Source organism: Anopheles merus, chromosome 2L (genome assembly GCF_017562075.2).
Source record: "Anopheles merus strain MAF chromosome 2L, AmerM5.1, whole genome shotgun sequence".
Lineage (NCBI taxonomy): Eukaryota > Metazoa > Arthropoda > Insecta > Diptera > Culicidae > Anopheles > Anopheles merus.
In genome coordinates this window covers 51,897,304-51,912,591 of record NC_054083.1, presented here as the reverse complement: position 1 = coordinate 51,912,591, position 15,288 = coordinate 51,897,304, and the positions used below count along the sequence as shown (strand labels likewise).

General features: G+C 48.3%; 2 protein-coding genes across 6 annotated transcripts in view; one reads left to right on the top strand and one right to left on the bottom strand.

Moving 5' to 3' along the window:
- The first annotated feature begins 70 nt into the window (after nucleotides 1-70).
- Nucleotides 71-2,935, top strand: LOC121593491 (transcription factor grauzone-like). 3 transcript variants are annotated; one of them, XM_041915859.1, is made up of 6 exons: nucleotides 71-311; nucleotides 388-1,313; nucleotides 1,398-1,804; nucleotides 1,956-2,102; nucleotides 2,454-2,603; nucleotides 2,679-2,935. In XM_041915859.1, the coding sequence occupies exons 1-3, from the start codon at nucleotides 156-158 to the stop codon at nucleotides 1,801-1,803; spliced, it is 1,488 nt and encodes a 495-aa protein (XP_041771793.1). In that variant the 5' UTR covers nucleotides 71-155; the 3' UTR covers nucleotide 1,804; nucleotides 1,956-2,102; nucleotides 2,454-2,603; nucleotides 2,679-2,935. The 3 variants fall into 3 exon arrangements, with proteins under 3 accessions (XP_041771793.1, XP_041771794.1, XP_041771792.1); XM_041915860.1 differs by having other exon boundaries at nucleotides 1,398-2,102; nucleotides 2,454-2,599; XM_041915858.1 differs by having other exon boundaries at nucleotides 1,398-2,102; nucleotides 2,438-2,603.
- A 14-nt stretch (nucleotides 2,936-2,949) lies between these two features.
- LOC121593488 (phosphatidylinositol 4-kinase beta) overlaps nucleotides 2,950-15,288 on the bottom strand; it is a 96,186-nt gene continuing 83,847 nt past the window's right edge. For all 3 annotated transcript variants that reach the window (XM_041915854.1, XM_041915855.1, XM_041915856.1), the window contains 10 exons: nucleotides 10,952-11,063; nucleotides 10,553-10,865; nucleotides 10,345-10,470; nucleotides 7,507-10,257; nucleotides 7,311-7,429; nucleotides 7,096-7,233; nucleotides 6,752-7,026; nucleotides 6,587-6,675; nucleotides 6,330-6,494; nucleotides 2,950-6,236 (listed from right to left, as the gene is read on the bottom strand). In XM_041915854.1, coding sequence (XP_041771788.1) covers nucleotides 6,049-6,236; nucleotides 6,330-6,494; nucleotides 6,587-6,675; nucleotides 6,752-7,026; nucleotides 7,096-7,233; nucleotides 7,311-7,429; nucleotides 7,507-10,257; nucleotides 10,345-10,470; nucleotides 10,553-10,865; nucleotides 10,952-11,063 — 4,276 coding nt within the window. In that variant the 3' untranslated portion in view covers nucleotides 2,950-6,048. The remainder of the gene's footprint in view (nucleotides 6,237-6,329; nucleotides 6,495-6,586; nucleotides 6,676-6,751; nucleotides 7,027-7,095; nucleotides 7,234-7,310; nucleotides 7,430-7,506; nucleotides 10,258-10,344; nucleotides 10,471-10,552; nucleotides 10,866-10,951; nucleotides 11,064-15,288) is intronic.

The window sequence follows — 15,288 nt, the reverse complement described above, 5'->3', positions numbered from 1 at the left end:
GTATCAACAACAGCGGAGCCGTCAATTGTCAAATGCGAGTCTCCCCCATTTCTTTCCCCTCCCTCCTCCGTTGTACAAACAAAACTGCCAATCAGTTCAGTGTTTTGTTTAGAAACTCCGCAAGCTGCACGAAAATCCACAAAATCTCCGCTCCAATGTCTGGTGAAACGGATGCGTGTGCGATGGAGGACAGCACGCGCAAGTGTACAGCGTGTTTCTCCTTCAGCGAGTCAGAATATTTGAACATCTTTGCCGAGGAAAATGTGGGAAAGAACATTGCCACCGTCATTGCCATGCATCTTTGGTTTGAGGTAGTGCAACGGGGGCGGGTCATTCGCACGAATGAACAGAAATGGGAAAAAGGTTTCACTGGTTACACTGTTTCAGGTCACTCCCACGGACGAATGCCAATGGATCTGCCGGACCTGTTGGACAAGCTTGGACTCGTTTCACAGCTTCTACGTCAGCATTGAGCAGCGGCACGAACGGCACACGGACAAGCTGCGTGTGGACAGTCTCGTCGACAGTGAGCAAGCGGCGAGCCCGTCCCCTGCCAGTCCGACGTACAATACGGAGTTTCTGGAGATAAAGGGCGAACCGCTGGACGGCGACGACGAGCTGGAGGACCTGGACGACGAGGAGGAGGAGTTTGATCTAACGGAAGATGGCGATGCCAGTTGCGGTGGAAGCGACAAAATGCTACCGAACGAGGAGATCAAGAGCGAAAGTGATTCGGATGGAGAAGGAGGAAGCGTATCGTCCCGTGCGGATGAGGGCAGGAAAAGGCAACGACCGTCCCGATCCCGCAATAAGTCCCGCGCTCCCAAACGCGATGCCGAAGAGCAGCTGGCGAAACGGAAGGCGGGCGGTCGGTTTCCGGCCGACCCGGAGGAGGACAAGAACATCCTGCAGTTCTACAAGCGCATCGTGTGCGAGGTGTGCGACAACAAGCGGATGATGGTGGGCGAACCGCTGATAGAGTACGCGACCTGGGGCGAGCTGCTGCGGCACACGAAGGAACTGCACGGCCATTACAAAATCTTCGTCCAGTGTCCGGTGTGCGAGATGAAGCTGCGCACGAAGGTGACGCTGGTGCAGCACATGGACATGCACCAGAACCCGGACAAGTATCGGTGCGAGGTGTGCGGCGAGGTGTTCCAGAACATGAAGGAGCACATGCAGAACAAGCACGAGGAGCGACAGTTTAGCTGCGATCAGTGCGGCAGCAAGTTCCCGTTCAAGAAGCGGCTCGTGGTGCACATGAAGAAAATGCACGGCGAAAAGGATGTCACGTGCGAGCAGTGCGGAAAATCGTAAGTAGCCCGCGCCCACAGTCTGCTTTGATGGAACAGTATAGAAGGTTTTTGTCGGGGGGGTTTTTTTTTTGTTCTTTACAGCTTCACAAAGTACACGATCGAGGATCATCGGCGTTCGGTGCACATGGACCGGTTTGTGTGTGAGCATTGTCCGAAAACGTTCAAAATTCGGTTCCGCCTGCACAAGCATATGCAGGAGCACGATAAAAGCCTGCGCATCTCGACCTCCGTGCCGTGCCCGACCTGTGGGCAGGTGATGGGCGACAAGTACATCCTCCGCCAGCACATCAAGCATATGCACGTCGAGCAGCAGGCGGTGGATTGTGAGACGTGCGGGAAAACGTTTAAAAACCATCGCAACCTCAAGATACACCTCACGAACGTGTGCATGAAGCCGGTGCAGCTGCACCCGTGCGCAATCTGTGGCAAGCAGTTTCGGCACAAGAACAAGCTGAAGGACCATATGGCGTCCTGCACGCCGAATTGAGGTGTGTAGGTGTGGTATAGTAGCGTCCACGCGTGTAGTCCCACACACCCCTTCGATTGGTCCGCTAGTGACCGGTGATGCTCCGCGATTGGAGGGCATCCAAAAGATGTGATATTTGTTTATTAATTGAAAGATATGTGTTACTTGTAAAGGAAAGCGGTGCTGGGGGGTGTATATAAACTGACAAGATGGGGGATCGTCCTGTGGATAGAAGACAAACACAGACAGTCTCTCCCTTTTGAGGAGTCGTTTGGCACAATTGGTTGACTGAAAGGATCTTGTACGGATCATGTATAGATGTAAGTAGCAAACAATTAGAATCAATCACTGATCGATACTTACAGGGTTTTTCAGGAGTTCTCATAGCTTTGGGGCACTTTATTGACTGTTTCTTACGTCAAATGAACTTGATGTACCGCGAAGTGGACTCTATAGCAATCTTGTTAAACAAATCCAATAGGAATTTCCAAGAAGCCTGTCTAAAAAGGGAGCCATAGATTCCAATTTCCATCATATGAAGATCACTTCCCATAAGAAAGAATCAAGGAAGTGTCCCACAACTATGAGAACCCCTGGAAATACCTGTATTGTCGTTTTTGAATGCTCTCCATTTATCTTAAGCTCTTTTGATGAGGTTTTTTTTCTTACAGATTGGGTTCTATTGATTGGACGACAAGGACGATAATTCCCATCAGTTCGTTCGCTGCTGGCTAGCGTCAATGAAGGGAAATTGGAAAAAAATCGATGAGAGCACCAGATAGACCACCGGAAAAGATCTGTGATAAATGTTGATTTAGTAAGTAAGTATGACGATAAAATCGCTTTTCCATTTAAAGTTTTTTCTCATACACAGTTGTTTATCCTTTATATTTTAGGTTAGCCGCAAACGTTGATTGCAAATGAGCAGAAGCTCCTGATAGTGATCGGTTAGATACGATCACGAAAAATAAACCAGTTTGGGGAGCAGTTCACGGTATCGTTTAGTAATTTATCATAGCTAGAGGGACATTATTTAAACAGAAAGAGAAAGTGTAGAAATATTAAATTAATTCAATCGTAATCGGTAATGTGCTTCTGCTCATGTGTAAAATAAAGCTCTTTTCGGATGCTTTCAGCATAGTGCGAGCGTGTAAAAAACAACGTGTGTAAGTGTTGTTATCATCGGATTTTTTTTCAACTTATATTCAAATTTCGACGACAAAATTTTTCCATTTTCTCCCACATCCCGAAAAAAAAGACCGTGAGTAGTGTTGCATCATCTTTCCTGCCGCCTGACTGTTACAATCGTTCTCCATCGTTTTCCGACACTACTCTCTGTGTCTTCCTTCCCCCCATCTTCTTATACCGCCGTAATTATATTAATGTGTTGTCTAAGCCTACTTTTTACCTCTTACCGCGTCTCTGTTCCTCTCGCCCTCCTGCTCGTCTACGCCGTACACCGCGCCGCCGCTGCTTGAACGGTTTGGCACAACGGGTTTTCTTTTAGCTCCTTTGTTGCCTTGGAAACACACAAAACCAAAAAGGATACACTTTCTATCCTTTCTTTTAGTTACTCTCCTGACTCTCCTGTTTACGGGGAGGGGCCACAACATTCATTTTGCGGGGTTGTTTTTACTGTACAAAAAGTATGACGGCGCGAGCAGAGCCCGATACTCCATTTTCCGTTCGTTCCGAGTTCTGACTCTTCTGACTTTTTTTTTAACTGAACTGGTTTTAAAATTAAGAATAATCATAAACGCTAAGGTAAAGTAGTAACATGCGTGTATGCGGCTTATGTAGGTATGTATGTATGCGTGTCTGTATGTATAAACGGAAAATCCCGATACATAGAATACAAACAGCACTAAACCCGGAACGTACTAAGTGAACGGTATTGAATATACATATACATATATATAGCACATTGTGTAACACGCTCCGTTTCCCTTCTTCCCCGCCCTGTTGGTGATTCCTTGAGTGTATAAATAATTCCTTTCCACTCCCCTACACTCTTGCTTATTTCCTCAAAATTATACAAAATTTACGTTTTAAAATAAACCCTTTTCTGGAGATATAATAATGATAATAATTATAAAAAAACCACAGCAAAACAAAGGAAAGATGAAAGCACGACCTTTACAACATACCTTTTTCTCGAATTGGAATCTTTTCGCTTTTCGCTTTCCAACTAGAGTTTACACCACCATTGAGTATTCTTATCGTTTTCCGAACTCGGTACACATCTTTCCGCATCTTCGATTCCGTTCTATCTCGCGGTTCACTAGATTAGCTTTTGTTTTAGCGTTTCTTCGTTAAATTACACTACTAGAGTTAAGGAATATGTTTGCAAGAGATATATATAATGAAAAGCGAAGAGAGTTTAAGAGATAGAGAGAGTGAGAGAGAGAGAGAGGGAGAACGAGAGGGTTAATGTGTGTTCTTTGTGTATACATATAGATTCTTTCCCTCCTGGCTACTTTGTTTGCCGAATTACATTCTCTTTTCCAGTGCCAAACCGTACCTGACCACTTTATCAATCTAGGGAGACACTAAGAAAAGCTTCGCTTACGGCTTGAGAGGACGAGTTTGAAGTGATTATCCTATCCTTATGCGCACTTTGCACAGGAAAGACGAGCATAGACTGCACTGTTTGTTTGAACCGAAGAAATGGATGAAATTGGACAAACTTTCCTCTGCAGGTCCCGTTGCTTCAACTTCACTCAAATAGTTCCCTCTCTTTCGCTCTCCTGTCTGTCTCTCTTTGTGTTATCGTTTCGTTTGCTTTAGTGATACATATATGTACAAACACAGCATCGCATCTTCATCGCAGAAGGGCTGCAAAAGCTTATTTACTCTACCTAATGCGGAAAAAACGGGCAGAAAAAAAAACAGTAGGTATACACATTCAAGGTTAGAGGGGCTAGTGAAGAGGGGAAGAAGCTTCCTTCCTTTCCTTTACACCCCACATTATTGGCTTTCACCCTCAAAGATCGATGCCAGCAACAAACGTAACGTGTGTAACGTAAAACATAACCACCTTTCCTAATCAGGTCCTTCTTCTTCTTCTTCTTCTTCTTCTTCGTAATCTCTATTTCTTCTAAGCAACATCCCTGTGTGTGTTTGGTGGATTATTTTTAAAAAGCTTCGTACATTTTTCACGTTTTTTTTCATTTCCCTTCTTTCAACCAGCAGGGGGTTACTCTTTTGTTTTACGTTGCGACATTACATGACAACACGAACTACACCTACACAGGAAAGCTAGCCTACAACAAGTGCATAAACAAAGGAAATGAAACTGTTTTTTTTCTTATCTCTTCTTCTTAACGTGCGTGCGCGATACAACCTACATACTACGTAAAGGGAAGGAGAAAGGGTAAGGATGGGAGCGTGCGTGGTTTCCTTACCCGATAGTTCGATTCCTTCCCTCTCTCGGCCGAGCTTACAACAAATCGCTACTATTATACATTCTTTAACCATGTACATGCACACAAAAGACCATTTTTGTTCCTTTTTTTTGTTTAAAGGACGGGCGGCTGTTGTGAGACTTTTTCTCCTTTCACACACACACGCACAAATTTTGAGAATTGAGAGTAAAAAGCTAGCGAATCTTGAAGTTTAATGGGTGTGTGTGTTGTTTTTACAAAAAGCTAACGTGTATTCCTTTATGCTATCCATTTTTACACATTGCTCCATTCCTTCGGTTCGTAGCTCCCTCCTGTCGGTTGAATTATTCTAGTTTTTCTCTCCCCAAGAGTGGCATTTTTGATTTAATTTCCTTATCTCTTTTTATATGTACAACTTTTTTTTTGTAAGAGTGTATAAGGTAAAATAAAATGTAAAAAAAGAATAACTGTTCTACCTTCTTTTATCCTCTTCTGGGGGAAAGCTCACTCACGAGACACGTTGTTTGAAAATGCAACATTGAGAAAACAACATTCGAACTTCACAAGGCCAAAATAGCAGGGGAAAATGAAAGAAGCTAGCCTTTTTTCTATGTAAATTTGGATAACGCCTTCCGGTTTGCTGTCCTTTCTTCACCACGTTACACACACACTAACACACACATGGACGCACAACAATGCAGTTTGGCCGATACGCGTTTTGTACTGTTTCGTTTTCTTCTTCTTTTTTCTTCAAATTGCCTATTTTTCGACGTGTGTGTGTGTATGTTTGTTTGGCTCATCCTGTCCTCCGCACAACAAAAGTCGTTCCTGCTGCTCGATGGCGATTGGAACGGCATGCTTAGATGTGCATATCGAATCGCTCTCACAAGATACCGTTCGTGATGTACTGGTAGCCATCGTACAGCTTGGTCGAGAGCGAGTTGAGCGAGTCCTGGATCAGCTGTTCCACCTTTCGCTCCAGCTCCTGCTCGGTCAGGTTCATGTGGAAGCGATTGCGCAGATTGCGAACCGTGCCGGAGCAGCCATTCTTGAAGCAGGGCAGCTGGGAACCTTTGAGGATGAGACGAGAAAAAGGTGAGCGTTGGGAGAGAGAGAGAGCGAGAGAGTGATAGGAAAACGAAATGTCCGCTTGTTCATACTTACTGCTTCGCATAATTTCCACAATGTTGATGATGCGGTCCATGTGTTTGCGGGCCGCTTTCAGTCCATCGAGCAGCAGATACTTGAACTCACAGTACAGCTCCGACTCGGGGCCACCCATCACATCTACAAACTCGGGCGTCAGTTTGAACGGTGACTGTTCAAAGCCTGGTGTAGAGGAGCAAGGAGTAGAAATCAGGCATTTAGCTACGTGCCCAACACGAAAGAATACAAGTCGTTTTGTGGTCGGTGATATTTACCTAAATTTTTCGGCGATATGCTCAAGATGAACCCAAAATCGATATGGATCAGATGTCCATCGGAATGCAGTAGGATGTTACCGTTGTGTCTGGAGAAAAGAAAACGTTAATAACACATAAGCACACACATACACACAACCATCGCATCTGTTGGTAGCAACTTACCGATCCTTCACCTGCAGCAGATAGGAGATAAGACAGTAGGCAGCGCAGGAATGCATAAAGTTACGCTGCGCCCGACGGAACGCGACCGTCTCCACGTCGCCAAACTCATCGATGAAGTAGTCCTTCAGGCTTTTGTTCGAGTTCTTCTTGATCTGGTGCAGCGAAACGGTGTTGACGATCGTCTCGATCAGCCCAGAATCGTTCGACAGACATACGATCCGGTACGGTTGCACCCAGAGGCCAACCTTTTCCTCCTCCCAGATCAGCTTGAACATCTGTAGGGTAAAGCATGGTTAAGCGTTAAAGCAGGTTGCATTTAGTTTTGAGGTTATATTGCGGCTTACCTGTAGTAGCTGCGTGGCCATCAGCTCCTGCCGTAGATCATCGCCACATTTAACGATAGCAGAGAGCAGCCTCCAGCTCTGTAGATGTCCGTACGGTGATGAGTTTCGGATCTGTTTCTCCTTCTCGTGCCACGGTTCCTAGAATAGCGGAGTAAAGAACAAACCAGTTACTTACTGTTGTAACTGCTTCTAATAAGGAAGCAATTTATACATACTTTGAGCGCCGCAGCGGATGGATCCGACGGATCATTGCTGAAGGGTTTCGCATTCTCCGAGTTTAGGTTGGCACAATGACGCTTCTTCACCTCGCCGATGTTAAACAGGGCCGGAGTATCTGAACGATAGAATAAAACCAACAGTTAGGTTTGCACCAAGAAGCAACTAACTACAAACAGTCATCAATACACTTACGATGGTCGCGCGAGTCGTAGGAATCGACAGAGAACTGCGATATCGCATCCCGGTCGCTGGTCATCTTCGTGAGACTCAGATACTGGGCCGTGATTTCGTCGTCCTCCTGCGACCACACGTCGTCCTCGGTTAGGCCAAGCTCCATCATGCTGCCACCGCCGTTGCCACCGTTACCGCCATTGTCCACCGAGCACTCGGACAGTTTGCTGTGCCTGCTTCGTGACGCCGCTAGCGAAGCGGCAGCTGCAGCCGGTAGTGGAGCAGCAGCAGCCGCAGCAGCCTCATCGCCCGTTTGTTGGCAGGTCGCGGACGAGGACGTGGTGGTGGTGGTCTGTTCAGTCTTACTGGGGTTGCTGCCAGCTTCGTCGCCGTTCAGTGCGCTGGCGCTGATGCTGCTGTCAAGCCGTTCCTCGCTCTTGGTATGCCGCAGCGTCGGCATCATCTTCGGGATGACGGGCGAGGTGTAGATGTCCTGCACCTCGACCACCTCCACGTAGATGATGTACGGCGTCTTGTCCTTCGAGTTGAGGACGGCCGTCTTCTCCTCGGTAATGCGCACCACGTGGTGAGGCGTTTCGGAGTGCAGCGGCAGCCACACGCGGGCCGGCAGATTCTTGTTGATCAGATTGAGCAGAATGCGCAGCCGGGAGGTCTTCTCGATCTTGGTCTGCAGACAGGTGAGCATCTTGCCGATGTCGATCAGCGCCTTCATGAACTCTTTCTCGGGCGCTAGCTTGGGTGCGCCGCAGGAACACACCGTCTGCTGGCCGAGCAGATCGTTCACCGTGCCGCGGACGGACTCGAAGCACACGCATCCATTGTCGAATGCACGGCCCGTGCTCAAATCGCCGAGACACACCGGTGTTCTGCTGCTCGGTCCGGGTACTCCACCGGGCAGTGGCGCGGCATGAAGAGCGTGGTGATGGTGGTGATGTTGTGCCAGCAGTCCCATCATACCCGTAGCATCGGACTGTGAGCGATGGTGCGTCTTACGCACGGCGGACAGTGCTGGATGTGCCTGCAGCGTTGGATCGTTCCCGGTCGCCAGCAGTTCACTGCCGGTTGTGGTGATGATGGGTGCATTGTTGGCCGCAGCCGCTGCTAGTTTCACTCGCTCCCGCTTGGGGTAGAGCTCGCGCAGCAAGCTCAGATGCTTACGGATACTGTTCCCAGCGCCACTCAGCATCTCCGTGTTGAAGTTGTACGCCTCCAGCAGCCACACGCACTTGAGCGAAAAGTCCACCGACTGCCGACACCGGTACACCAGGTAGGGGTCGAGCACCTCGGACAGCTCCTCGATCTGCATGTACATCACGATCAGCTGCGGGATGTACAGGTCCACCTCGATGTGCGGGAAGCTGAAGATCTTGTTGCCGATGAAGCTCAGCACACCCGGCTCCTTCGAGTAGAACAGATAGTGCACGGCAAAGTGTATGTTAAAGACGGGCGACTCGAAGAAGCGCAACAGTCCGCTCTGTCCCGTTCGCTCGGTGCGGATCTGCGACTCGTCGCGTGGTCCACTGCTGGAGAAAGGTGCCACGCAGGAGGAGGACGACGAAGTGGTGGTGCTACAGGTCGAAGGAACTGCGGCCACCGCCACACCCGGCACTACCTTTAGCGAAGCAGTCGAGGACGATTTCGAAAGTGACGCCTTGGGAATGTTCAGCTGACTGCTGCCGCTCTCCGTCGAGGAGGACGTCGTGTCGAATTCCATCGACGCTGAGGCTGTCGTCGTGGTTGCGGTCGGTGTGACGGCACTACTACTGCTTGCTGGCTGCTGCTGGTTGTGATGATGATGCTTACTGCTGTTGCTGCTTCTCGCAAACATGCTGCCAAACTCTCGCTTTCTTAGCAGCTCCGTTGGGGATTTCACCGTACTGGTCGACGATGCCGTAGTCGCACCGGATGCTGCTCCACCCACGGCCGGCGTCACACCAGCATCGTCCGGGGTCGTGGCGCTCGTCGTTGCTGCCTGCTTTTCGCGCTGCTTCGCATGCTTCTTCTCGTGATTATCGATGATGCTTTGCGCCGTCCGGAAGATGGCGTTCTTGGTTGCCCCGAAAAAATTGCGAAACATTACCTCGTTCTTCTGGTCCGCCTTAGGTGGATCGTTGGTGGCGGGCTTGGATGCGTCGCTCGGACTGACCGCCGCCGTACTTGGCACGTTGGTGGAAGCAGCAGACTGCTGCTGCTGCTGCTGCGAGAAGGATGGACCCGTCGGTGTCACGGCGTTCGTAGGCGTCGTTAGACTTTTGCCCTCCGAAACGATCGGTGTCGCAGCATCTGGGTGTGAAAGCATTTCGTCTTCCTCGTTGCCGAGACTACTGCCGCCGTCGCCATCAACCGCTGCGGCATTCTCTCCGTCTTCGTAGTTGATCGGAACGAACAGCTTCTCGAGCATGATGGCGGCACGGGTCATGTTTTGTTGCCGGTAGCGCACTTTGTCGCTCAGCGGACCGGCGTTGTTCGCGGACGTTAGGGTAGACTGATGCGCCGGCAGCTGCTCGATGCAGTTGTCAAGCGGTCTCGAGTCCGAGTCGCTTCCGTCTTCTTTCGCCGTTCGGTCCATGGCCGTAGGATAGAAGCACAGGTCGGATTGAAGCATCCGATACTCTTCCTCCATGGACGTGGTCTCCAATATCTCGATGCACTCTTCCTCCGATGGATCGATCTCGCCCGAGTCTAGGCTCTCGCGTGATCGCCGGATCCGCGTCAGCGAGGTGTGATCAGGCTCCGAGCCACAAATGATGCCTATTATCAAGAGCAAAGAGGTGGAAAAGTTGTTGTTAGAATCCGCTGGACGGTCAGAGTACTCTCCACCAGATCAGCTTCACTTACCGGAGTCATCCGATCCGAGACTCGTTAGATCTTCACGCTTTTTGCTGTCACTGTCCTTTACGATCGAGTTTACGATCGTTTCAGCATCATTGGAATGACTACCCTTCAGTGTCCTCAATGTGGCACCTAGTAGGGTGGGCAAATTAGACGAAACATTACAGTTTAACTACTTTTGGCACAACCACAAGAGATCGCAACAGTTCCATACCTTGCTCTAGAAGATCCACCTTTCTGCTCATCTGTTGCCGACTGGGCTGATGATGATGCGTCGTACTGTTTGTTGCTGAGGCAGCTGCTGTTGTAACAACCGTGTCGGCATCCGCTTCGCTGCCGTTGGAACCACTTTTGCCCGAGCCGGCGGTAAGGGACATTGCGCTAATGCCACGGCCACTGTTGCTCGGCGTGTTGGTCGGATTGGTGGACGAGGATTGGATGATTTTGCTGCACATCGTACCGGTCAGTATGCCGTTCGTGCAGTGCAGTGTGTTTTCTGACTCTGCGCTCGGTGAGGACACTTCCACCTGAAGAATGATATTGAGATGGAGAGAGAGAGTGGGGTTTTAGTATAATTCGGTGAGAGATTCGGCGAGACTATACACTGGCTTACCTCCGGTATTCGTTGCAGTGCACTATCTAAACTTCGATTTCGGTGATGTTGGGTCATGTTGATGCGATTGTTGGTCACCTGCGACACTGGAGGTAAGAGAATTCCCATTGATCTGCAAGGAAATGGAAGAAAGAAACAGGACATTAGAGAACGGCTGGAGCAAAGAAGCAGCGACATTACGCTCCACCAACTTTGAATACAGTTCAATTCACAAGGGGGAACGCGTTAATGCCAACCGTTACGAGGAAGTTATCTAACCCTATCCGCTGCGTTCCGGCTGTCGCATACATAAGCATTCATACTGCACACAAGACACGTGTCGTTTCTCAGCTAAATCACACATGGTGCTCTTTTATGTGTAGAAAAAAAGGGAATGAAAGAAACACCTCAAATCCCGGGAGTTCCCTCCATCCCCTGGGGTACCTTTTTCAGGTTCGCTGACATAGCGACAAAAGGGTTAAGGGTTACATTTCCACTTGGTTCGACTTCGGTTGGGTGGCGGGATTTATGAAGGTAGTAAAATGCTAACCAACCCGAAACCGACGAGAAAGGGATTTATGCAACAACTCCGACACTCCGACTGAATCTTCGCGCAAGGTAACGTGCGCTTAAAAGATTACTTTCAGCAGTGCGCACTACTGTTACAAAAGGAGAAAAAGACCTGTGCAAGACCTTCATCAGTCCATTTGCAAACATAATGGCGTGTGATCTGCCCGCCATCGTAAACTGATGATGCTGAGTGCCATCCATTAGTACACTGTTGTGTGCTGGGTGTGATGTTGTTGTCTGGAAGGCCACTAAAATCCTTGTTCGCCACACTGGTACTACACAACAACAGCAAAACCGGTACAGCAACGCAAGAACAAACACAACCCGCAGCTAAAAAACGTGCGTTTGTAAAACAATGCTGCTGCTGATGTGCGTTTTGTGAGAACTGACCCGCGCAGTGGAGGTGTAAAAAGCGAGGAGTTGGAAGGGAATTCCAAACACACACACACATACACTTTCGCCGTAACAGTAGTAGCAATTATCTGACGGAAGCGAAACAATGGTAAAGCTTGCCAAGGTCACGATCGCTGAGGTACGAAATTTTGTCTTCCGGCAGATGACTAAATTGTCGCTCCGTTATTTAAAAGATTATGAAAAGTGACCAATTAGCACATTAGTTAACGGTGCGTGTAGAAGGTCACTCTTTCATTAGAGTCTCTTGATTGGATCGTATGCCTTGATCTTCGGAAATTAAGTAAAATCTAACAATTAACGGCATATCGAAAGGTAATCTAAATATTTGGTTTTACAATTCTTTGAGAACAAATCAAGATTATAATATTTTGAATGTAATTCATCAAGCAACTCTTGAGGTATATAAAAAGACAAGATCCACAAAGAACGCAGCTCGTCTTCAACTCTTTCCGTTTCCAGGGTATCTTTTGTGGCCAACTTTGATTTATTGCAGCTGCAATGCAAAGCCTACGCGCGCGCCCACGATCACACACACACATACCGGAAGGAACACGAAAGGGTAGCCAGCCCAAGTACACGCGCTCGGTAAAACTTCAATGTACGGGCTCCGTTCTTCCCACTCGATCGCTCGCGAGACCCTTCGAGGGCACTGACACGGGTATAAATCATTATGTTCCAAAAATAGAACCTCATCAGCATTTCAGTGATGATAACTGGAAGGGAGAGCAAATAGTCGAAATAGAATCTCAACACACACACGGGGGGGGACCCTATTGGACGTTCCCCAGGGGGATGATGACGAACTGCTGCTGCTGCTGTAGTTCGTTACCCTGGTTCCTTCACAGGGGAATAGCACACATAGGGGCACAGACGGCGTGATAGTTTGGGAGATGCAAACCAAAACAACAGATCCCGCATTCCACGTGTAGATCTCTACACACATAAGCGCGTTGAAAACATAAAATTATTTGTTTACTTTTAACTTTACGGAGAATGTGTGACAAGCTGGGATCGGAATTTGCTGATTTATTGTTCTCAAGTGCGTGTAGTGTAGTATGTAGGCAGTTCAATGTTTTTCCTCGAGAAATTCTAGAACAATATTTTCCAATTCCAAGCGTTCTAGAGTACCAGCGCGTTTTCACTTTCCAGTTGGATGTACGCGTACCTTGGTATGACGGCACATGTAGGACGCACCAGATGCGTGGGTTATGTAGAATTTGTGTTACATCACCAAGTTAAGCAAGTCTACTAACAAGAAAACCACAGGTAATACATCCACCAGAACATCGTTCCCTTACTAGAGACGCGACCTGTTCTAAAGAGCCGTGCGGTAAGCTGATACTTGTAATTGATCGTGCAAATAGTTTGCCCCCCCGCCCCACCACTCCTCTTTCCGATCGTATCGATGATGCAGATCGTATCGAGAACAAGAAAACCCGACCCTTGGCTGCACACAAAGCCCACCACCGATTCTTTCCGGTCGGGCTTCTGAACCGGTTCTAGCAGTAGTTGCGCGCATAACTGCTGCTTGGCATTCAACGCAAGCACACACTGTTCGATGAAGCGCAACAGAACAGAACCCAACAACCACAACTGCTGCAAGATGCAAGTTACGCAAGCCCTAGCAAACAGTGTGTGAGATCACCGCACAACATTGGAGATCACTGCACATGCAAATTTCGTACGTTTAAGAATCGGGGAAGAAGATGCAAAAATGTTGGCCTGTGTGAGTAAAGAGTGCTCTAGAGTAGAAACAAGTACCTTACCTACCCAGCGAGCGATTGGAATGTCTGGTCTGGGACTGTATGGGTCATTTGTTTCCCATATGTCTGTGAGTGGGGTTTGTGCCCTCTCTTCCAATGCCTTCAATACCCATGTTCAAACGCAAACGGTGGGAACGAAACTAATAATCCACTCATAAAATATATCGCTCCGGTTTGACACCAACGTCACGCATTCGAGAGCTCTAAGCTCCACTCTTCTAGAATAACTCAGACGCTGCAGACCCCGTCGGCTGAGCACATCATCGTCGTACCTAACCTACTTGAAATGGCCGGCCAAGAGTTGGTGGACATTTGCTGTGGGAAAATCGAACCGAAACACATCACCGCAGTTTTATGCTGAGAGAAGGCAAAGAGGGCGTGAAGAATGCGGAATTACTCCGCAAACTCCAACCGATATGTCACGTGAGATCAGGCGTGCAGCAGCACTACACACACTTCTGGTACGCATCTGGGTAGAGTGGGGAATAAATAAACACTTTGGAGTGAAGTATGTTGGCAATAAACTGCAGTTGCCGGTTGCCAAAACAAGAGCACTCCTTCTCCGAGTGGACAAACGGACACACGTGCGAACGTTGGACGTGTCCCCGGGGGTTGAGGGGTTGCAGAGAGACGGGAAGCAATAATTACGATGAGATATTCTTACCATTCTTGCGTTTTAATGCGTTCATTACCGATACAACTAATTGGTTCCCTAATTCGTTCGACGCGTGTCTCAGACGCTCCCCATCGTTAGCTGATCATTGATTCGAGTGATCGTGGATAAACTATAATTATATCATTACTGGACGCGTCCTTAGCAGTGCGTTATAATGCAAAGAACTTCGCCAATATATATAAGGGCAAGCATTATAACTCCCATAAAAACGAAATTACTAGCCCACAACGCCGTTCCTCACAGGATCCTCCCCATTGAATGATTCCGTTCCCAAGGGAACATTCTCGTACGAATTTCGCGCACTACTTAGCCAACCGTGGCAACGCAGCAGACACCCTCACACACAGTGCTTTGAAGTTTTGATTTATATACCCATTTCCCGCTCAGCTCAGTAGCTCCTAGTCACGGCACCGCAGCCGCAGCCACGGAACCGTCAAGGGTAGAGTGAGTGTACGCCATTTTTGGGGTTTCTTCATCCTGCCATCCCCGCTGGTTAGAGAAATTGATATTTTCCCACGAAATGCCAAGCACTTGCAAGGATTCCGTATCGGCACGGCCTGGGGAACCGTGACCGAATTTCCCTCCCCTCTTAACTACTGCTAAACCACCCCCGCCGCGTGTGAAGTTGTGCAAGTGAGAAAATAATGCACATCTACACACACGCTTCCATTTCGGTGATAATTTATAATTCATCTAAATACCATCCCAACGAAAAGGAAGAAGAAAAGCTGCTCTAGGATGAATGCCAATAGCACGGTGGTGTGTGTTGTTCCCTTTTGCTGAGGCTTCCTCTTCCCAATCAAGGTGTGTACACGTACTGCGGCGCTGTTTCGCACATTTACTACATCAAAAGTGTACAAAACACAGCTTCCAGAGCTTCCAGAGAGGAGAGAGAGATACAATATTCCACCTGGTTTGCTCATTTAATCTATACT